The 22,953-nt window shown below is 38.5% G+C and overlaps 2 protein-coding genes and 1 long non-coding RNA gene across 6 annotated transcripts in view; all 3 read left to right on the forward strand.

The window, feature by feature from the left end:
- Positions 1 to 8,581, forward strand: part of LOC143877450 (PH, RCC1 and FYVE domains-containing protein 1-like) — a 45,856-nt gene extending 37,275 nt beyond the window's left edge. For 2 of the 3 annotated variants that reach the window (XR_013250626.1, XR_013250627.1), the window contains 4 exons: positions 2,885 to 3,384; positions 4,185 to 4,427; positions 4,692 to 4,933; positions 8,334 to 8,581. Coding sequence is in view for 1 of the 3 variants with exons in the window: in XM_077379491.1 (XP_077235606.1) it covers positions 2,885 to 3,384; positions 4,185 to 4,350 (666 nt within the window). In the remaining 2 variants the exon portion in view is untranslated. Of the gene's footprint in view, positions 1 to 2,884; positions 3,385 to 4,184; positions 4,650 to 4,691; positions 4,934 to 8,333 lie in introns of those variants that run through there. The other variant, XM_077379491.1, reaches the window with a different exon arrangement.
- A 1,771-nt stretch (positions 8,582 to 10,352) lies between these two features.
- LOC143877451 (putative serine/threonine-protein kinase WNK7) lies at positions 10,353 to 15,850 on the forward strand. 2 transcript variants are annotated; one of them, XM_077379492.1, is made up of 7 exons: positions 10,353 to 11,081; positions 11,182 to 11,219; positions 11,498 to 11,725; positions 11,840 to 12,060; positions 13,845 to 14,002; positions 14,096 to 14,576; positions 14,862 to 15,850. In XM_077379492.1, exons 1-7 carry the CDS (start codon positions 10,980 to 10,982, stop codon positions 15,713 to 15,715), a joined length of 2,082 nt encoding a protein of 693 aa, XP_077235607.1. In that variant the 5' UTR covers positions 10,353 to 10,979; the 3' UTR covers positions 15,716 to 15,850. The 2 variants fall into 2 exon arrangements, with proteins under 2 accessions (XP_077235607.1, XP_077235608.1); XM_077379493.1 differs by lacking the exons at positions 11,182 to 11,219; positions 11,498 to 11,725.
- Positions 15,851 to 16,331: 481 nt separating this feature from the next.
- On the forward strand, positions 16,332 to 22,804 carry LOC143877453 (uncharacterized). Its single transcript, XR_013250628.1, has 5 exons — positions 16,332 to 16,343; positions 16,960 to 17,090; positions 17,230 to 17,469; positions 20,114 to 20,650; positions 21,990 to 22,804. It is a non-coding gene; the product is annotated as an uncharacterized LOC143877453 (long non-coding RNA).
- Positions 22,805 to 22,953: the final 149 nt, after the last annotated feature.

A 22,953-nucleotide genomic window follows, 5' to 3' on the forward strand; every position in this document is an offset into this window, starting at 1 on the left:
AATCAGCTTCATAGGATCATCCTAGCCCTTCGATATGTGGAGCTAAAAAATGGACACATTTGTGGAATTTTATACCCGTCCATTTTAACCTCCACAAATCGTAGGGTTGGGATGATCTTATGGAGCTGATTTTTTGGGCACACCCTATCCATGTCAGGGCCTATCAAATGAATGTTTTGGATCACCCAAAAAATGGGGGCCCCACTGTTTTTATGGCCGACGGACTAGATAACTTTTCTAGTCGGCCGACTAGAAACACTTTCCTCATAAATTAGAGAGAAGAGTTCCTATTCCCAGATAACTTATCTACTCCCTAGGCTTAAAATACAGTGGGGGCACATTGTTTGGGTGATCCAAAGCATTCATTTGATAGGCTTCACATAGGGTGTGCCCAAAAAATCAGCACCATAGGGTCATCCTAACCCTTCGAACTATGGAGGTTTTAATACCCGTCCCATTTTTACCTCCACAAATTGAAGGGTTGGGCTGATTTTTTGGGCACACCCTATCTATGTGAGGGCCCATCAAATGAATGGTTTGCATCACCCAAACAATGTGGCATTTACTGTATTTTAACTTTTAAGCCCCTACTGTATTTTATCCCATCTGAGAACAGCCACCTCAGATGGGTTAAATGAATAAGACAAAATCTGCTGAAAAGTGAGCATGTGTGGCTGTTCTCCCATGCAAAAGTGAGCTGCGAAATGGCTTTCCGAGGAATTGCACCCCCCCCCCCCATCCCACACACACGCTATTGGTGAATTTATAATTAATAAACAGAATGCGATCTCCATTAGGTATGTCTGGCTCTTGAGAATTGGCAATTTGCTCTGTGGGGATTGAAGGGGAAAGTGCTCTGGAAGCTATCTTTTCTTGCCATTATATGGTTGTTATGGAGAGAAAGAAATGCTAGAACGTTTAGAGGTTCTAAAAGTGCTACTTTTGTTGCTTCAAAGGCTACGGCGTTAACTATATTTTGGGTGAAGTCATTGCCTCTATTTGATTTTGTATCCGCATTCGATTTATGGTATGGATGGTTAGAGGTGTGCTCAAGTGTGGAAAGGAGTAATAATATTGTTCAAGCTTGGGTTCCTCCGGAGGAAGGCTCGTGCAAGCTTAATTTTGATGGGTTAAGTTTAGGTAACCCCGGCTCGGCGGGTATTGGTGGGGTATTAAGGGATGATAAGGGTGAGGTGATTTGGTCATTTGCCGGTCCTATTGAGATTGCTGATTCGAACGAGGCGGAAGTGCGGGTGGCTCATCAAGGAATAAAGCTTCTTGAAGGGGAATATCTTAATAATGTTGTAGTGGAAGGTGATTCTATTAATGTTATCCGATGGTTATCGGGTTCTCATAGGTTTCCGTGGAGGTTTGTGGACTTTTTTAATGAGATCCTAGATATTATCGGAGATTCTCATGTTGTGTTCAATCATGTTAGGAGGTTGGCAAATGAAGAGGCGGATTCTCAAGCTAGGAGGGGGGGTTGCGTTGGAATCTTTGGAGAAATTTGATTATCTTCCCCCTTGAGGGTGTTTTCTTTTGAGTTGTAACTGTTTATTTCTTTTCTGTAGTCTCCGACCATCTCGGTCTTTTTTAATGAATTTTACCATTAAAATAAAAAGAAGAAGTCTGGTGCTGTCTATTTTGTTACTAAACTAATATTTAGAACCCCGCTTCTTTTTGGATTCACCCTCTAGGTTGTGAACTTTTTTTTGTTGGTTCAGTTGTGAAGTTTAAGTTTAACCAGTGGAAGAAGTTTAAAGTAAAAAAGACAGGGTGTAGCAGGGGCGGAGCCCGGGGGGGGGGGGGAATTGCCCCCCCTGAAATTTTGGATTTTCCCGAGTCGACAGGGGTATTAGAAAAAAAATTTCTTAATTTGCCCCCTTGAAACTAAGGTTGCCCCCCTTCTAATTGGCGATTTTTTCCAAGTCGTAGGTTTATTAGATACCAATTTATTCGGGATTTTTTCTTCCATATGCATAGGTTATGCTCGGAAACCATCATGAAAATAGACTTCCACCTCTTTTTTTGGCGCTGGGAACGGAAAAAGATAAAAAAATCCCTAAAGTGTCGCTCTACTAACCCAAACTTAGGCCCGTTTCCAAAATTTTCTCCTCGTATATGTTTACACGGCTAAAAGTTAGGATTTGTTGGATAGGGTTTTTATACTAAGGGTTTTGCTAGCCTCCTTGGCGGAAAGCAGCTTCGCGCCCGTCCTTTGAATGTGATGACAGACATCTATGTTGACAGATTTTGTCTTATTCACTGTTGTGGCTGTCATCACATGCAAAAGACGGGCGCGAAGGTGGCTAGCAAATCCCTTATACTAAAGCTCTCTCTCAAAAAAATTGAGGGCCCACTTCATAGGATGATCCGAACTTCTCATTTGTGGGGCCACAACATAAATAGGTTACATAGCTAAATCATTTCCATTGGATGATCCTAACTGTCCAATCTATAATGGGATTGCCCTTTAGATTGGAGTGTCAGGATCATCCTATGGAATGATTAACAAGATACAAAACGTGAGGTGTCAATAGTAGTCTCCACTACATTGAAATATGAGGCGTAAATTGTGGGCTCCACCTTATGCATGGGTTAGGGGGAGATAGTGGGCTCCACCTATCAATACATGAAGTGCAAAATGGTGGGCCCCAACATGCCATGACAACCATTTTTGCCCCCCTAAAGCTGATTCCTGGCTCCGCCCCTGCCTATCAAAAGCAGTGGATGTAAATTTCTTCTCCCTTTTGTTATTTTAGTTTTTATATTGATGATTATTAAGTAGATCTTTCGACTTATCTGTGTTTGCATGTTTACATTTTTGTCTGGGATCTGGTTTCGATTGACAGATTTTTACTTGCTTTTGATCAATGCCTTTTAGCTCAAAGGTATTCTGGAGAGGCTACCTGTTGGGGCCTATGATAGCGAGAATGCAAGACCGGAGGTGCTACCAAATGGTGTGGAGCCAAATGCTATTCGCAATTCTAATTCAAATGGAGAATATCAGTTAACCGATGCAATCAATGGTTCCAACTTACCTTCTCCCACGGCTATTGAATGTACTTCAATAAATGGATTTTCTGGCCATACTCGTTCACAGAGAGATTCTCTTGTATCCAATGGGAGTGAAGAGCATGCAGATATAGGTCTGCGTAATGGTAATGGAGGGATACTTACAGCTAGCAGTAGATCTGATGACACTGATGGCAAGGAACCGGACCCACATCTTCAAAATGGTGAGAATGGTTTTAAGTCCAGAAGTCCTACAAATGTGGGTGGTCAAGTTGAGGCAGAGTGGATTGAACAATATGAACCCGGTGTGTATATAACCCTCGTGGCACTTCAAGATGGAACTAGAGATCTCAAGCGAGTGCGTTTCAGGTAACTAAAACTCATTTATTTCTTTTCTTTTCTTGCTTTTGCATTTTCTTCCTTGGAAAAGACTATCTCTAGATGGTTTACATGCCAGTCGTTTCACACATACATGGCACTATAGTACATGCCCATACATGATTTATTATTGTAAGGACTGGCATGGAAACAAGTGAAAAGATATTAGCTAGTTTTTAGGGAATGTTTGACAACCATGGAATTTTTTTTCAAGTAATACCTATTTATCTAGTATTTACCCAACTTGAGAAAGGAGCAGAGATGGCTGGTGAGAGAGAGATTTGAGAGGGTTGTGAATGAGGAGAGCATGAGATGAGTTGGAAAACTATGAAAAAGAATCCTCTTTATAATAGTTTATTCTTTTTTCCATATTATTTTTATGCTCATCTCATGCTCTCCTCACTCACCAACCCTCTCTCTCTCTCTCTCTCTCTCCCTTTGTGCCTCTTTCTCACACTAGGTCAGCAGGGGATTCCATGAATTTTTTTCATGGCTGCCATTCATGCCCTTAATGTCGTCATTTTTATTGTTTTCTTTTTCACCTGGAGCAATGAATTTGTCTAACCCAAGTGGCAAAGGAGAGTTGGTTGGCAAAAATGGTGAGACCCACCCCTGCCTGTTCTTGGGTTCAAGGTATGGACCCAATCACTTGTGTCGGTGAAGGGGCCACCGGGTACATCATAAAACCTTATTGCATTTCACCGAATGATTTTAACAGTTTGTCATCTCTAATGGCCTGCATACTACAAGCAGTTGAATTTTGTATTTTGATATTAGAAATTCATTTGCAGCCGGAAAAGATTCGAGGAGCGTCAGGCGGAGACTTGGTGGTCGGAAAACCGTGATAAGGTGTATGATAAGTATAATATCAGGGGGGGTTCCGACAAGGCGTCATCGGCAGCATCTGTCCAGTCGGCACACAAATCAGAAATTGTTTTGCCGCCTTTGCAAGCCTAGTACTGAAATCCACATCTGGAAGGAAATACATCACATTTTTGGGTCAAGGGTTGTGATGTTGGAATGGCTATCCCAAGGCAATTCTTCCTTTATTTTTTTAAAGTTGTTTTCATTTGTCCTTAAATTTACTTTCAGGGTCCGTTCTCTCTATGCTGTATTTTAGTGTATATATTCATCAATTGTGAGATAGTACATGTGGGCAGAAAAGTTTTCTCTGCGAGTATACACATTTTTTAAATGTACAGTTTAGTACTATACAACTTGTTTATTAAGGTCAAAGATTTGGGAAAATATGAAAAGACACTGTATATCCTTTGATTCCATCCTAAATATCAACGCAGGCCCAACATGGTGCGCACGGATATGTGATTGGGACCGTTTATCAGTTGGGCGATTGTGGTCATGATCCACCTAACGGACGTCCGATCCATAATGTTAGGCTACATTCTTCAACCCTAATCATTCTCTGGCTTTCAGAGCAGACGGAACAGGATCACCCAAAGTGGCCTGGCTTCGCTTTGGAAAATTAGCAATTTTTGCCGCTAGGAAGTCGGGATTTTGAGAAACGGACGGAACCATTTAGGTATGTTGAAAGCCATTCTCCCTCGGTTTTTTTTATTCTCCGCACAAAAAATAATAATAATGCAAATGCGCTGCTGAGAATGATTGAAGAACACAATCTTTTAATGCCTACAAAAATCGAAAGTTAGACTTTTCTTGGTGGAATCATTATCAACGCTAAATCGATGGCCTGTGTATAAAATAAGAAGAATTCTTTTGATTTGAAGAAAAAAAAATGAAAAATTCATAAAATAAAAATGAATAAAATATATAAATAAATAAACAACTTTGCTGACAATTACAGATTTTTTGTCTGGTCAGAAGAGTCCTCCGAATATTCTGTTCTGGTCTTGTATCAGTTTCGATATCGTGGAATACGAACAGAGAAGACAGCGTAGGCTCATTACATTAAAAGATATGGGAATGCCCATATCTCCGCCCTTACCTTAAAGCTTTGCCTTTACCATCCATGAGTATGGATCCTGCTCTTCGACTGGATAACTGGATTTTGATCCCTGGATATAGATCTAGATCACTAGGGGCTGGATCAGGATCCCTCTCAATAAGATATGGATCTTTATAGAGGGAGATACTTACTAAGCCTGGTGCAGTTACAAGAAGGCCCGGTGGTGTGGGTGGTGCTTAAACAGATAGAAGGAACCCAGCGAAGGTAAGCTGGTGCTCAAACTGTATCAACAGTTGAAACAGTCTTTAATGGATTGATCTGTCTATGTAGTGGTCGGCGCTGAAACTAGAAGTTGGAACAGGCTTGTGAACTAGGGCTCGATCACGAAGGTCCTAATCGTCGATAACGATCTATAAAGGCGACCACGATCACAACAAGCATAAGCTCGCTGGGTAGCCAAGTGCGGAGCGGATAACTGCTGAAAGCATCTAAGTAGTAAGTCCACCCCAAGATGAGTGCTCTCCTATTCCGACTTCCCCAGAGCCTCCAGTAGCACAGCCGAGACAATGACGGATTCTCTTCCCCTGCGTGGATGAAGCGACAGAAGTATTGAGAATCCAAGATATGGTCACGGCGAGACGAGCCGTTTATCATTACGATATAGGGATCAAGAAGCTAAGATTATCTGATCAAGGTGGGACCTGTGGCAATGGGTCGAATTATTTTTGTCGATTGGATCAACAGACCCGATTGCTTACAAAAATGTTGGGCCTAGGGGTGTTCATTAGGAACCAATCCTAACAATGGCAGTATTTTTTTAGAGGTTGTTTCATCTCCGTCGCAACTGAATGCGTCGCGACTGAATGCATCGCCTCGGAATCAGCCTTTAACTTTTTTGTAAAGGGCTGATATTAAGAAACATGTTTGTAGTGGGATTAATCTCACTTTACCTTCCCTTTCATCTTTTTCTTCTAGTCATGGATATGTTTTTTATTTTCTTTAGATTTCTCATTTTCCTTTTTTCGTTTCTTAGCAAAAGGTACCCTGTTTTCTCTCCTTTCCTATTTCTATTCAAACTCCATTTCTAATCTAACTAGTATTAGGATTTCTAACCTATCTATAACTCTTACTAAGAAACCAAAAAAAGGGAGTTACCCTCTTTTCTCTCCTTTCCTAATTCTATTCAAACTCCATTTCTAATCTAACCAGGAATATGATTTCTTACCTATCTATAACTCTTACTAAGAAAAAAAGAAAAGAAGGGAGTTACCCTCTTTTCTCAACTTCACTAATTCTATTCAAACTCCGTTTCTAATCTAACCAGGAATAGGATTTCTTACCTATCTATAACTCTTACTAACAAATAAAAAAAAAAGGAAAACAAGAAATTTAATGAAAATAAGAAATCATGTCCTACACCAAGAAAAGACTAGTAGTACATCAGTGATCAGTAGTAATTACACTGACAGAACACTACACTGTTCTCTTTGAACGCGTGGACAAAAGGGGATCAGGATCAAACTTCTACAGTCATAGTAGTACAACAGACATCTACTCCTGAATTCCTGATTTTGCAAGAAACAAACACCAGATTAGGAGAGATAGACATGGATTATTCCAAAGCCTAAAAAACAAAATTCCCAGTAAACTGATTCTCTCCACCGCAGCTTTGCAAATGTAAAAGACCCATCGCAATAGCGATTGGACATCGTCATCAATAAAAAGAAGAAAAAGTAAAGGAAGATGAAAAAAAAAACCCACAAAAACATTACATATTATACATAATTTGAGATAGAATTGCTTCCCAATCGATCTCCAACGAAGGAAACTTCTACATTAGGAAGCTCTCAGACTCATCCCGAGGTTCAGTGAAATGTGGAAACTTGATATGATGACCCTTCATTCATTGCTTTCAGACAATTGACTGTGAGGTGAGCTCGAGCTCTCTACCTTACAATCTTCCGAAGCCAAGAAATCCATTTCAACTTTGGTTACATGTGTCTTCACCAATTTTTCTACTGCCATGTCGATAGGAGGCTAATGATGAGCGTTGAGCTGGAGCTGTGTTGTGGGACTTGAAAAATTGTTCAGCACGATAAATATAATCGCATGGATCATCTCCATCAAAGGTTGGTAAATTGAAGACTTGATGTAATGGAGTTTGATGGCTCTAAGGGATCCAAACTGCAGCAAATCCATGCGCTCCGCGCAAGGAAATTAACGGTTAGAACAGATTTCCGAAGCCTCTCCTCTCTCATTTCATATAGAGGTACAGAGTTGGTCGCAATTGTCATCGAGGTTATCGAGCCATTGGAGCACCATCTCCATGGAATGTTGCAGTTGTGAAACAATCTCCTTAAAGTTATCTCCTCCCGTCAAAGGATTTTGCCGTCTGTTCACCATAGGATTCGACGGCTGTGCTACCAAGTTGATGCGGCCTTTTTTTCGTGTTCTCGCAATTTTGAAGTAGATAGATGAAAGCGACTTTGGCTCTATTGGAGAGGAGCCTACATTCTTTGATTCTCGAGAAGAATTTAAAAAAAGGGCAAGAAATCGTCTTTCATTGTATAATGGGTTTTCTAAATAGAAAAAAGTCACCTAGACTCCTATTAGGAAATAGCCGCGTAATAAATAAGATATAAAGAGAGACCTACACTTATCCAAACAAACTCCTAACCGATCAAGACTTAATCCCTAACCTACGCACAAACTCTTATTGACATGTGATACCCTACCTCACAACCTAGACTGCCAAGAAACTCAAACTCGTACAAATACACGTATCGGGTGGCCGGTGTGTTCATTCTCTCTTGACAGTTCTCCCTTCTTCATTTGACTTGGGAAGGATGCGGATGCATGTATGTCGCAAAAGTCAATCATGTAAAAGACATCTACAGGTGCTAATGGAGAATTTGGATTTGGGAAGATAATTTTTTTTGTCCTGTAAGAATTTTTTAGTATGATTTGGATTTTTTTGTGTTGTTGAAGTTGATGGGTTTGTCTTGGGGTTTTTCAGGTGATTAAAAGGGGATTCTGGGTTTTTGTATATATGGCAATGTGGAATACTGTGCAGAATTTGAGGCTGGTGAAGGAAATTAAGGAAAGGAATGTTGAATCAGGGAAATGGAATTTTCTTTTCTTTCATATAGATTTGTAGTTGTTTTTTATGTGTTACAGAATCAAGAGTAATTGTACTGAAATTCATAGTTTTATCTTAAGAGTCACCTTACTCCTCTTGAGAAAGTAGTTCTTGTTTAAAACCCTCATTTTTTCATATATGCAGTTTGTTTTCAGTCTAATTTGACGACCCAGAAAAAGATTCGATTGCCCAGTGGGAAGAATAGCAGTGTATTGAAACCAACATTCAAATCTAATTAGAAAGGAAAGCAACGCTTGTTTCTCTTGTTGTACAATAGCGAAAGAAAACTGAGCAGCACTTCATTTTTTTTCAAGTGTTGCCATTGAGGGTGTTACTGTAGTTCTTTTCCCCTGTTATGGTGTGATTAGCATCTTTGTTCTGTAAAAACTGATTGAATTTTTTACAGTATTTACACATGTGAAGAGGCTCTAACTATGAGCTCTTTCATCTTCCCCTTTCACACAGGCCTTCACACTTGCCTTATGGCTATGCCATAATGCTGGTCTAGGAAATAAAATAATAATATTATTAATATATAATATAATATGGGGAGTGATAAATCGACCCCCATGTATCTCAAATCGACGCCCACATAGGTAGTGCATAGGGAGGAGAGAGAGAGAGAGGAGAGGGGTCGATTAAGATATTAGGGGGTCCATTTATAACTGCCCTATAATATAATTTATATCCCAAGTCAAATAGTAACAGCCTAAATATCCATTTCTTGCTCTTTCTCTTTGATTTTTTTGTCTTTTTTCAAAGAGGATCTGTTCAGTTGCGCTGATTTGGGCGGAAAGGAAACGGAAAAGGCATCCTTTTCCTTGGAAAGTAGCAAAAGTGGTTGTTTTGTTGCCAAACTTTCGGAAACTCGGAAAATGACGTGGAATCCGAGAAGTCCGACATGTTAAGTTATTTTCCGCCCATCTAATTCCGTAAAAAAGGCTCGGATTTTATAAAATTTCTCTCGGAAGTACATCTATCGGGACTCTTCATATCTCAAGACAAAAGACGACTACACATCTCGTTCTTCTTGAGAGCCCATCACGTGGATTTCGACGTTGCCGGAGCTTCGGTACGGTAAGATCTCCCCCCTTTATTTTTGTAAATACACCAACATAAAGAACCCTTCAAACGGTAAAAATTGGTTGCACATGGAAATGAAATTCACAGCCCACAAGGACGGTCACTTGAATAGTAAATGACAACCAAACAATACTAGCAATAAGAAAATATATCCTTTTGCTTTGATTTTGTCAATATGGGTCTGTTTGGTTGCCCTCGTATTAGTGTCATGCTCAGAAAGGGGAGGAAAGTGACCTCATTCTCCTCTTTCAAATGATGTTAGGAAAGTGACATCATTCTCGTCTTTCAGATAGGAACAAATTAAGGTGGCCCACAACTTGAATGGTTCCGATCATCACATCTATATGGTTAGGACAAATAAGAGAAGTTTATTTGGCGAATGACATTAGCATTCTCCCATTGTGCTTTTTTTTTATGGTGTACTACCGATCACCAATTTGAAAAATGTACAGTGGGGCCAACATTGTTCGATGATCCAAACCATTCATTTGTTGGGCTCGGACTTAGATAGGCCAGAAAATCATCTATTATAATGTGCCTTCCCTCAACAGATCGAACGGATAGGATTGCTTATGATCTTTCCAAGTCAAGGCTCATTCATCTGGAACATTGAACCTATGGATCTCACTATTTCTTCTAAAAAAGCCTTTTTTAACTAAAAACCCACAGCCTCCTCTAAAATACGCTTGGTGCGTACATGTTATTCACACGGGTAAGATATTTTTCCAACCAAAACTCCAAGGTGCGCACAAGGCGCATTTTAAGAACGAGTAGCTACAGGGGGCTAAAGCTATATAAGGACAAACAAAGTAAGAGAGAGATGAGTTGGAATTTTCCGTGCATAGATCAAAACTACCAGAGAGACAGAGCATTGCTTGGTTGGAAGACGAACAGAGATTGCCCCAGAATGCGACACGTGTCATTTTTTTCCTCTCTGATTCCTTTAAATTAGGGTTAGGTTTTCCCTTTCACTTTCCTTTTCCTTTTCTCATTTCAAGCGCAAAAGTAAAACCCTTCGTTTTTCTGTGTTCCATTTAATTAGGGCTTTGTTAGTGCTAGGGTTAGGGTTTCGACAAGAGCTAAATCTGGTTTTTTATTGAGAGGTTTTAGCTCTGAAGAATCCGTGATTACCTGCATTTTTACTAAGCCCTTTGTTTTTTCTGTTTTCCATTTTCTCAATCATTTCTTCTTCAGCTGTGTTTAATTAGGGTTTCGAGAAGAGCTAATCTGGTTTTTGATTGACAAGTTTTAGGTCAGAAGAATCCGCCATTAGCTGCATTTTTATTTTCTCATGGAAGTTAGGTTTGGTTTAGGTTTAGGTTTAGGCTTAGGGTTAGGGTTTGATTCTCGTAGAAAACCATGTTATTCTAGGTTTAGGTTTTATTCGTGTAATTTCTCATCTCTGTTCTAGTCCTCTGCACATTTTTGCGGCTCGAGACTATGAGCTTTGTTGTGCGGGAAGGTTCTGAAGAGAGCTCCACCTCCCTGGAGCCGCCCGACCCCGACATTCTCGAAATCGACCCTGCTTGTCGCTACATTAGGGTAAGATTTCCCCAATTATCTTTTCTCTTTGTTTGTTCTTTGTTTTTTGAATTGTTCTTCTCTGTTCGAATGTCTCTCATTGCTGCTGGTTTTGAAACAGTACAAAGAAATATTGGGCAAAGGCGCCTTCAAAACAGTGTATCCTTTTCAATGTTCTTGCCTTAATGTTTTTTTAGGGACATGTTATCAGCACAAACCCAGCTGTCTTCTTTTTTTCTCTTTAATTGGCTCGTGAGAGCTTTTTGGGAAATATGATAACCTTTAACATGTCTTTAAATACTAAAAGTCAAGACGGGTTAACGAAAATATCAAAATATGGTTGTACTGATATCATTTCCCTTTTCTATTCTGTATTTTTCAACTTTGCTAATCTTCTTTTATAAGCTGTTTTCCTTAATTTTATAATGATCATATAGTTATAAAGGCTTTGATGAGGTTGATGGGATAGAAGTAGCTTGGAACCAAATTCGTATCGATGATGTATTACAGTCGCCACAAGACTTGGAACATTTATACTCGGAAGTGCATCTTCTGAAATTGTTGAAGCATGAAAACATAGTAAAATTCTATAATTCGTGGATTGACGATCACAACAAGACCATTAACATAATCACTGAGTTATTCACTTCGGGTAGTTTAAGACAGTAAGTTTGTTTTTCATCTTAATGCCTTGCTGTTTGTTTGTTTTTTTTGTTTTTTTTTGGGGGGGGGGGGGTGAGATTAGTGATGTCGTTGGTTAATTGTAATCATGTATTTAGGTATCGTAAGAAGCACAAGAAGGTTGACATGAAGGCTGTCAAAGGATGGGCAAGGCAGATTTTGATTGGCTTGAGCTATCTTCATGGTCACAACCCTCCAATTATACATAGGGACCTGAAGTGCGATAACATATTTATCAATGGCAATCACGGTGAAGTTAAGATCGGAGATCTTGGGCTGGCAACTGTTATGCAGCAAGCTAATGCACAGAGTGTAATTGGTACGATTCTCCTCAGTTTTAGATCATTGCTAACATATTTTGCACATATATATCCGGTCACTGTATTTTTCTGAGTACACCATGATTATGGATATGTTTGGAGATGTGACCCGCATTTTATTTATGTTCGTGACTATTACAGAGTACCCTTGCATTTTCTTTCCTATTCATATATTATCATTTAAAGCAGGCTATGAATGGTGTGTGTGTGTGTGTGTGTGTGTGTATATATATATATATATATATATATATATCAGAAAAAATGAAAAAGGATGAATACTTATGGGAGGACCATGGCATAATTAGGGGTGCCGAATAACCAAACCGAACCGAATTGGTTCAGTCGGTTCGGTTCGGTTTCGGTTTTTTTTTTTTTTGGAAATTCGGTTATTCGGTTTCGGTTATCTCAAAAAAAAATCCTGTTAACCGAAATTTTGATAAAAACCATTACTTTAAAAAAAAAAAAAAAAAAAGTGCTATATGGGCACTCCGTAGAATGATCAAAACCGTCCATTTGATTGATCACAACTTAATTAGGGTGTGCTCAAAAAATCATTTCGATTGGATGATCCTAGCCCTCCGATCGAAACCGAGATTTTGTTTTTTCCCCTCTTTTTCTCACACTATTCGGTTAACCGAAATAACCGAAATAACTAAATTTTTTATCAGTTCAGTTTCGGTTCGGTTTCGGTTACCGAAATTTGATAGCCAAAATTATTTTGGTTACCTAATTTCGGTTATTTCGGTTCTCGGTTATAACCTAATAACCACCTCTAGGCATAATGCATGTTGGAACGTGGGAATTCGAGGTCTCATGAACGTCTATTACACTTTGGTCTAGTTTTGTTCGTGGTCAAACGATCTTTGGTCAAGCCTATGGATGAGTCCTATCCTTTCAGGAATGGAATGAATAGGGCTGACACTCGTACATCTCATACTCCTAGATCCTTACGTCACCTCGTCCACCATGGTGGAGGAGGTGCTCCAAGGCTCCCAGCTCACACTATGTTGGAGGAGCTCACACTATGTTGGAGGAGGTGCTGTGAGGATCTACGAATATGAGTAGCACGAGTGTCGGCCCTTTTCATTCCATTCCTGAAAGGATAGGAACCATTCATATGCCTGACCAGAAATCGTTGTCCACGAACAAAAAATGCATAAAGGGAAAAGGTTTCTGAGGTATCGCGTTGCCTGAGCAGCCCTCTAAATACAGCATCTCCCATGTTGTTTGAGTCATCCAATCCATTCATTCTATAGGACCTACCATAGGTAGGGTGTCCCTAAGAAATCATCTCCATAAGATCATGGTAGCTGTTGATTTGTGGAGTTTTAGAATGGATGGCTAGAAAGTGGGCTTCGAAGATCGAATGGTTAGGATTATGGTATGGAGATGGTTTGTTAGGAACACCCTATCTATGTGAGGTTCTATGGAATGAATGGGTAGGATGAGTCAAACAACATGGAGAAGGTGTGTTTATAGTGGGTTGCTCAGCCTATGCGATACCTCAGAAACCTCGCCCCCAATGCATAATTGTTATTCATGGAACCTCGAATTCCCACGTTCTAATGTGCATTATGCCAGCTGCACACACCCACACACCCACCCACCAGTAAGGAGTGATGGCACATTGGCACTCTCTCTTTATTTACTCTTGTTTAATTACCTGTTAAAGATCTTTGTAATTCAAAAAGAAAAAAAAAATTCGAATCCAATCAGAGAAAGTGTTTAATAAAGTGTGTGCATGTGCATGTGCGTGATTGATTTTTGTGAGCGGTCTATGTAGGCACACCTGAGTTTATGGCACCAGAGCTCTATGAGGAGGATTACAATGAGTTGGCTGATATATATTCTTTTGGAATGTGCATGCTGGAGATGGTGACCTTCGAATACCCTTACAGTGAATGTAAAAATTCAGCTCAAATATATAGAAAGGTTTCATCAGTAAGTCATTCGATTAACGATAGCCCTGATTCCATCAACTTATGGTGTGCTACTGAGCTCCGTCAATGACCTACTTTGTGGATACTTTTACAGGGAATAAAGCCTGCTGCGCTTGGTAAGGTAAAAGACCCAGAAGTGAAGTCTTTTATTGAGAAATGTTTAGTCCCAGCTTCTCAAAGATTGCCAGCAAAGGATCTTTTGAAGGACCCTTTTCTCCTACTTAATGGATGCAATGGATGTCCATTGAATCAATCCTTTCCATTGCCTGATATTGTTATTCCCAAAATGGGTGCTTTTGGAGACCGGTGTGTTCTTTCTGAAGAGCCTAGAAGTGGAGAGCAGATGCACCTCTCCTTGACTTTTGATGCTGCTGCAGATGACGAGCCCCATATTATCACTATAACAGATAATTCCAGTGGTGAAGGGTCCAACATGCTGAGTTCAACTGGTGAAGGGTCCCATATGCTGAGCTTGGAAGTGCAAAGATCAAACAATGACAACGAGTTCACATTAAAAGGGGAGAGAGTTGACGACAATTCTGTATCGCTTATCCTACGTATTGCAGATCGAAATGGTAATCAAGATATTTAAGTGGTTACTCTCACATCCATGGGTTTAAATTTCGGCCGTAATACCTAAATTTCGGATTTCGGGCGGGACCGAAATTTAAAATTTTCAGCTGAAATTATAATAATTTTACCGAAATTTAAACCGAAATCGAAATTGCAATCGAAATTTCCCCTGAAATTTCGTTTTCGGCCAAGGCCGAAACCGAAACTCACATCTCATCGAGGTTGGAATTATTGATAGAACTCAACTAGGTACTTGTACTCACTTATCCTTTCCCTGTAATGTGCAGGTCGTGTAAGGAATATTCACTTCCTGTTTTATCTCGACAGTGATACACCACTTTCTGTTGCTAGTGAAATGGTCGAACAACTTGAGCTTGCTGATCAGAATGTATCATTCATCGCTGAGTTAATTGATCTGCTGTTAACGAGCATGATAACCACACAGAAACCCTGTGTTCCTATTGATCAGCTGGTCGCACTGGATGGAATCCAAGTTCCCGAAGGCCCACCCGAAGGCCCACATAAGAGCAATCAATTGCCCGAATATGGAGAAAGCTTCGATGGATCTTCCCATAACATTTTTGAAGCTGGTGATGAATCAAGCCCTCCCCCTTGTCTGGATTTGAGTTCTGTCGAAGGCTCCGTTCAACCAATTTTAGATGCTCCTGTCTATGTGAAGCTCGATGAAATCATGTCTAATGCTGATGTGGAATATCGCAATATGGCCACTTTGGATTATCAGATTTCTGACGTATCATTTGTTTCTGCCGTTTCAACTGAGGGAAACAGTAAAAAGGGTATTTGCTCAGCAGAGTCAGCCTATATGGATTATAATGAGTTTGAGATGAAAAGGGAAATTAGGCAAACTCTGTCCCCACTTGAAATTGGTGCATGCCTTGATCATAAACATATGGGTGTTAGTAACACAGGCAGCAATGGGCCAACCCTCTCTAGCTCTCCCAGCAATGGTTCCTCTTTGATTTTGGCTAATGAATACGGTGATGAAGAGTTGAGATTGGAGTTGGAGCTTATTGAATTGCAATACCAGCAAGCAATTAGGGAAATTTTCAAAAGGAAGCAGCAAGCCATTGTGGCGGCAAAGAAAAGGTCGGCGCAGAAAAAGCTATCATCGGATCACTAATCTGTTCACTTTAGTTATTCTTCTTCTTACTCTTCCTTCCAATGTAGAAATTCTGTTCATGGAAGAGAACATTACTTGTAGTAAATTCACATTTCTTTTCATGTCTATAAAGCCACTCCTGAAGGTCTGATGATCTGGTTTCCTTTCTCCTGCAAAATTTGCATTGATATGTAGGATCTCTCGCCAAATTTTCTTTAGGAACTGATGGTAGTGAGAGCATTCTTTCACTTTATACTTTGACATGGCAGCTGGGGTTCTCAATTTTTCATGTTAAATAAACAGGAAAATTGCATAATATTGTAAAATTACAGTGAATTCTTAGAACGGTGAACCGATGTGATCTTAGCATGTCCCTGTCCCTGTGGAAGGTGGATTTGTTGTAGAATAGAACAAAAGTACAGGGGCCAATCAATTTCAGCAGACCTGTCATTCCGAGAAATGTATACAGCAATTTTGTATATATGTTCAATCAAATCTCTATACATTGTATGTAGCAGTATTACAACTGTCAACTGTTCAAGTCCACTCTCCATATCGACATATTATCTCTTACTAGAGTACGCATGTGAATTGGGAGATAGCGCTACTCTTGTACAACCTTATCATGGACGGCCTACTTGAGTTGAATGTGAGTCTCACAGGAAACTTTTTGGTTTTTTCTTTTAACAAATTCGTTGAACTTTTAAGGATTTTTCTTGTATTGTATTGTTTATCTGTATCTTGTTTATGACCTAGTTTCTGCACTGGTTTCTATTACATTAATTGGGATCCAACACAATTCTATCAAGGTAGGTCCCTTCTATCTCATTATTTTTCTTTGGGCACATGATTATTTTTCTTTTCTTTTTTAAATCTGTTAAATTATTTAGAAGGAATGAAAGATACATTATTCTTTTTTCTAAGTTTCTATTTTTTACTTGACAAGTTAATTTCTTGAGACATTAATCATTCATGTATCATGGGAGCTTATTGCATTCAAATCAATTTATTTTCATGAATGGTGAACTGATGTGATCTTAGCATGGACAACTCCCTCCTTTATTGTTTTCATCCCTGTCCCTGTGGAAGGTGATGTTATTGAAGAATAGAACAGAAATACAAGGGACAATCAATTTCAGCAGACCTGTCATTCCCAGAAATATATAGGGTCATTTTGTGTGTGTATATGTTATATATATATGTGTGTGTGTGTGTGTGTGTGTGTGTTGATTATATTCAATATAACCCCTATCCATTGGATGTAGCAGTAACACCCTCATCAACTGTTCATGTTGATTCCATATCGAGGCATTATCTTTACTAGAGTATGCCTGTGAATTGGGAGATAGAGCTGCTCTCGTACAATCTTATCATGGATGGCCTACTTGAGTTGAATGTGAGTCTCACAGAAAACTTGTTCATTTTTCTTTTAACAAATTCGTTGGAACTTTTAAGAATTTCTCTTGTATTATATTGTTTATCAATATCTTGTGTATGGTTTAATCTGTCTCACTTATGCTGTTTGGATATTTCAGATGTTCATGTTGTCAGCCAATTCATAGATGCCCACTCCATTTCCTGCAATGATGCACTCCGAATAATTATTACACATGACAATGGCAACAATTCTTCCGGGAAAGAATTCTGGGACTAGGATAGTTAGGAAGACGTCTTTTGGTGGGGAACCTGATGAAATTTCAGGTGGCAAAGAGTGCCCAGAAGTTTCCACACTGGTTTCTATTGCATTTTTCAGGATCCAACACACTTATATCAAGGTAGTTTCCCTTCAGTCTCATTTTTTCTTTGGACTCATGATTCTTGCTTTTAAAAAAAAAAATTATTCAAAGGAATGAAAGATACATTATTCTTTTATCTAAGTTTCTCTTTTTTAATTGACAAGTTAATTGCATGAGACATTAATCATTCATGCATTATTGGAGCTTAAGGCATTCAAATTATTTATTAGGTAGGTAATATAATTCAATTTACATTTGTCATTAGTATAATTTGAAAGATGATTGTCGTGCTTGAATCACAATCATGGGCAGAATTGCTCAAGTTCTAGTTGTTTACCCTTTATTCACATTTTTATGGCATATTATGCAACAAATTTGTACTCAACATTCTTCCCTTCAGAGCATAGTTTTAAAACTCATCCGCATTGTCGTGGACTCCCCCGAGTCTGCTCGCATTGTCTTATTTGGTCTTTGACCCCTGGAACTGGAAGAGCATAAGGCGGAAATTAGGTGATCTAGATTCATCGCGGCTATCAAAAAGCAAAAGAATTTCAATCTTTGATGGGAAATAATATATATGGATAGTCCATATATAACTCGTGAATATCTAATATCTAATTTCACATATACATATGTTTCTTCCATAATGTAAACCATTCCATTCGTATCTTATATTGTTCGGTCGGATCCGAAACTAAAATGAATGAAGAAATAGGATTTTAGAGATAAGGAATAAATCAATTCCTTTTCTTAGGAACACATACAAGATTCGTGACTACAAAAAGGATAAGGGTAACCCCACCATTAATTACTTCATTTATTAATTTCATAGTAATAGAAATACATGTCCTACCGAGACAAAATACCAAATCGAAATGGCTGGCATTATCATTTTATTATTATTCCTGATTGGTAAAGTCCATATTTGTGGGAACGAAAGAAAAAAGAGAGAGAAGAATTATTCTTTTTTCTGGTAAAAAAATTATTTATCTCAGTTATTCCGCAAGAAGGCCGGTGGGTTGGTCCATGGAAATGGAATCATTCCCACATGCTCACGGCGATCCCTCGGGGCATGAAAATGAAAAAGAAAAAGAAAAAGAGAATTCATTCTGTTAACTTACCGACCTCTCCAAAAGCTTAAGCTGTTGGAGAAAGGCGTTATTTATCTTTTATACTTTAACATTCCCCCGCACGTGTGGCCCACTTGGCAAACATGTGGTCCCACTTTGGGCCGACCATTGCATGTGGATTTTCGCTATCTGGGAGGTTTGAACTCGAGACCTTTGGCTCTGATACCATGTTAACTTACCAACTTCACCAAAAGCTTAAGCTGTTGGAGAAAGGCGTTATTTATCTTTTATACTTTAACACATTCCAATGGATTTGTCTCAAAAAGTCCAATATACATACATTATTGGACCTTTTGAGTAACAGTCAAGAACATCTTATGAGAATTGAACATTTGCGCATAGAAGACGACTCCTTTTTACTCTGGCCGTGCTCTGCGTTTTGCCATCCGTAACTTGTCACATAGAGTCAATTAAAACTCCTTTGACTCTCCTGAGTTATGACCGTGTCAAGCGAGTACTCAACCGCGTCAATCAAGTACTCACCCGCGTCGTGCTGAGTCAACTAGGATTTTCTTCGGCCGTGTTTTCCGCATTTTGAAACATTGCTTTAGAGTCATAGATAGGGCCTCCTTAAAATTATTATGGCACCAAACATCACGACAATATTTTTACTTTCTATTGCTTGGTGATGTAGTATTAGAGTCAAATAATTGGAGAAGGGTTCTTCACTTGTCCTTAGTAGGGTGGTAGGACTGGGGGAACACGGAAGGATTGAGCTACTTATTCGAGGATATAGAGCTTGTAGATATTAGTTGGCCTTTTGCTCCAATAGAAAAGTCATTTTTTTTAATGGTCCAATAGAAAAGGCATCTCTTCTTGAAATAGTTTTAATAGGGAAATTACGTGAGTGTACTCATTTGTATTTTTGTGGTTAACTTATTCGAGAACAAAACCATGATAAATTATATACAAACTAGACGCTTGGCATCAATCCCTATGAATTTTCATGAATGGGTAATTGATGAAAATTACCCATTGTTTGGCATTATATTGTTTGGCTTGTGAAAATCAGCTTCTGCTCATCCTATTAGTCATGCTATTTTTTTTCCTTTGATTGGTGATATTATTATTAAATAAAAGAAAGAGACAACCCTTTGGCTGAGATTGTCAAGCCAACCATAAAAAAGAAACAAAATACTTCCCTCCCCTCAAGGGGGAAGATGATAAAATACCTCAAACTCGCCTCTCCCAACCTATGCCACAAAAATTGTCGATATTTGGAAAAAATCATCAATATTTTGAATAAAAGATAAATTCTCCTGAAAAGCAGGATACATACAAAATTATCGGCAAAAAAGTTTTTATCACAATTTTCTCTTTTTTTTCTCCTGTTTTTTATGTTTTTTCCTTGAGCTAATTTTTTTTTTTGGGCTCCCTTATTCTTCGCCATTGCCTATCTATTGAACTACTTGGTCGACAAGTTCACCTGCGAAGAAGAAAACCCGTCGGTAGTGTAGGCATGCATTCTTTTCTGTGTTCTATTCTTTTTATGTTTTTCCTCTTCTTTTTCTTCTCATTTTAAAAAAAAAAAAAAAATTCTTTTCAACCTGCAGAAGAAGAAGAAGAAGAATACGAAGGAGAAGATGGGGAGCTGCGAGAAGGTGTCTTGTATTTTTTATCTGTTTTTGCTCTTGTTTTATTCTCTCTTTTCTACTCGACTTGCAGAAGAGGAAAAAGCCACAAGCAAGTATGCATTTCTTTTTCTTGTTCTTTTTCTTTTTTCTGCTTTTGCTCATGTTTTTTCTATTTTTCTCTTCATTAATCCACCTTTTTCTGTACTTGAGAAGAAATAAAAATAGCGTGAGAGAATGTAGGTCAGTAGGAGATCATGATTTGTGAAATCAATAAAACACAAGCCCCAACTGTAGTAACTAAAAGAAATGAAAAGAGAAAAATTGTGGGAAATGTTTTTCTAGGTAGGTTCAGCTGGGATCAAACCCCTGACCTCAAGGTTGTGCATCTCCCCCTGTTCTTATGCCATTTCTGCTTTAATTTCAGTGGTCCGAGCTCATGTTCCAAGAATGATGCCAGATGATCTCCTTGAGCAAAAGAATGATGTCGCTAAAGTTGTTTTGGAGGAACTTGAAAAGGTAACTCGGGTCACGTGCCCATCATAAAATATCTGATAATATTCACGCGTTCATTTTTTACTGTGCATTATCATATTAAATTTTTTCACTGTACATATATTGTTATTTGATGCTTCAATCATTATCGCACATGCATATTTTCAATCTTGGATAAGAGATCGTTCTCCAAAATTAGGGTTTGGTTATCCACAAAAATCCTTGGGTTGTCCACATACATATTTTATATCTTGGATAAGAGATTGTAATCTCTTTCAAAAAAGAGTAAGTGGGCAATACTTCTTTATGCCTTAATGCTAGATGACACTGTGTTACATATTCATATCTGGATGAAGTGTATGGACTATGGACAATGCACCAAGTAATGTAACTCTTACTAAGAAAATATTGTATGTTTTAATCTTACCATATAGTGGTGGTATTTATCTTAGTTCCATTCATGTCTATGTTGTTATTTGGTCACTAAGTTCTAGTAGAATCTATAAATATTTTCACCATGGAATTAGTTAGCATTGTATAATAGCATGCACCTCTTTATGATCAGATTTGAATTGTTCTTTCAAAAATGAGTTTCGATTATACTTTCAATGTTCAACAGCTCGATTGAAAATCAATTTATGTAAACAGCATATTTGAAATTTAGGCTGTCTGGTTGCCATGAAAATCTCAGAATCCATGAAAATTACTGATTTTCTGCTAAAATTTCACTTTAGCTGCAATCTTCCCTATGGATTCCCTGTGCAACCTCCTTTATTTCGATAATAACGCCCAATTTATCTTATTTTGATAATGACACTGTAGCTCTCCCACTCCATTCAACTTCTCTTCAATCCATAACTGAGCCTTAGTTATGATTGATGTTTCAAAATTAAAAGGGTAACCACTCCGACTTTCCCTAAAATATTTTGATGAAGTTTTTCCAAAACACATGCCTTTGTAGTAGACCAACTGACCAAGTGGGGTATACGCGTGTTTATACAGGTATCTATTTGTGTTTTATCTTTTTTGTTTTTCTCTATCATAATAATCTACGGTCTAGATGCATTGATCAATTTATTTGGACAAGTCTGTTGAGATTATATATTTACCATTAATCAGGATCCTTTTTGTTTTCAAATTCATTGATGGGTTAGAATTTAGAGTTAAAGTTTTTGTGTGGATTTAAGATTAATGTCATGAATTACCATCTTAAGCATATAAATACAAGTTTCCCGGATCACATACCTTGATATGCATTAATGTAAGCCCAATGGTTTCCACCTTGGCATTCCCATCTTATTTTGATGATTCCAATACACAAGTGATTTATGATCACTAATGTGTTTGATTGTCTAAGTTGTAGATCACATTGCTTGGATTGAGGCCAAGAAGATCTCATTGAACCACATCATGAAGGCCAAAGACATCGAAGTCCAAGACAAATGAAGACTTGAAGAATCCATTGAAGATCAAAGTCATATTTGAATGAATAAGATCCAATCTTAGTTTTAGATTTTAAGAGGCATAATTAAGTTAATCTCACACCCTAAATGTATAAGTGATTGTTCTTGTGGTGTTCCAACAATGTGGAACCCTCATAACAAGAAGTGAAAATCTGCTTGACATATGCTTCTCGGAGCTCCGAGAAATGGTCTAGTAACATTTTTCTCACTTCTGTTTGTATTCCTGGAACTTCGAGATTTTTTCTCGGAACTCCGAGAACACTATAACAGTCGGATTTTTAGCCGTTGGGAATTTTTCAGGAATTACCACAATGCCACTGAACGGTCATATTTTGGTTTTCCTATATATATGGGCATTCTAAACTTTAAGACCATCAATCCTAACACTCAAAAACTTCATTTGAACATCCAAAGAGTGAATCAAACTTGATTATGTTTCATAGGCTCAATTTGTACATCTTCTACATTTTGTAAACCCTTGTGAGGGATTGTTTTTTGTTCTTTCTTTCTTATCAAGAATTTTGTATCGGGCGAGTGTTCGGAGAAGCGTAGCCCACTCTCTGTGGTGAAGATTGCCACCAAGGTTAAAGGTAATCGGAATTGTAATCGGCACCGATCTTCGCCGAAGTTAAGAAGATCACATAGTGAAGCCATCAACGAGTTTGGTTGGTGGAGTGGAGTAGGCCTCGCGTTTTGAGGACCAAACCACTTTAAATCTCGGGTGCACTCTCTCTTGAACTTTTGCTTTTTATTTGCATTGCACCTTTAGATTTAACTTGTGTGCTTGAATTTAATTCTTGATATCTTAATCTTCTAAATATTGGGTTAAAGTTTTCAAAAGATTAAAACTTGTTAGCAACCTAA

Source organism: Tasmannia lanceolata, unplaced genomic scaffold (genome assembly GCF_043159265.1).
Source record: "Tasmannia lanceolata isolate RefF3 unplaced genomic scaffold, GAP_Taslan_0.1 ptg000005l, whole genome shotgun sequence".
NCBI classification, from domain to species: Eukaryota; Viridiplantae; Streptophyta; class Magnoliopsida; order Canellales; family Winteraceae; genus Tasmannia; species Tasmannia lanceolata.

Excerpts from the sequence above, each read along its gene's own strand:
- LOC143877451 (XM_077379492.1), top strand. The coding sequence starts at position 10,980 with ATGAGCTTTGTTGTGCGGGAAGGTTCTGAAGAGAGCTCCACCTCCCTG. Across the intron at positions 11,726-11,839 it reads ACTTCGGGTAGTTTAAGACA|GTATCGTAAGAAGCACAAGA; the intron begins GTAAGTTTGTTT and ends TCATGTATTTAG. Across the intron at positions 14,577-14,861 it reads ACGTATTGCAGATCGAAATG|GTCGTGTAAGGAATATTCAC; the intron begins GTAATCAAGATA and ends TGTAATGTGCAG.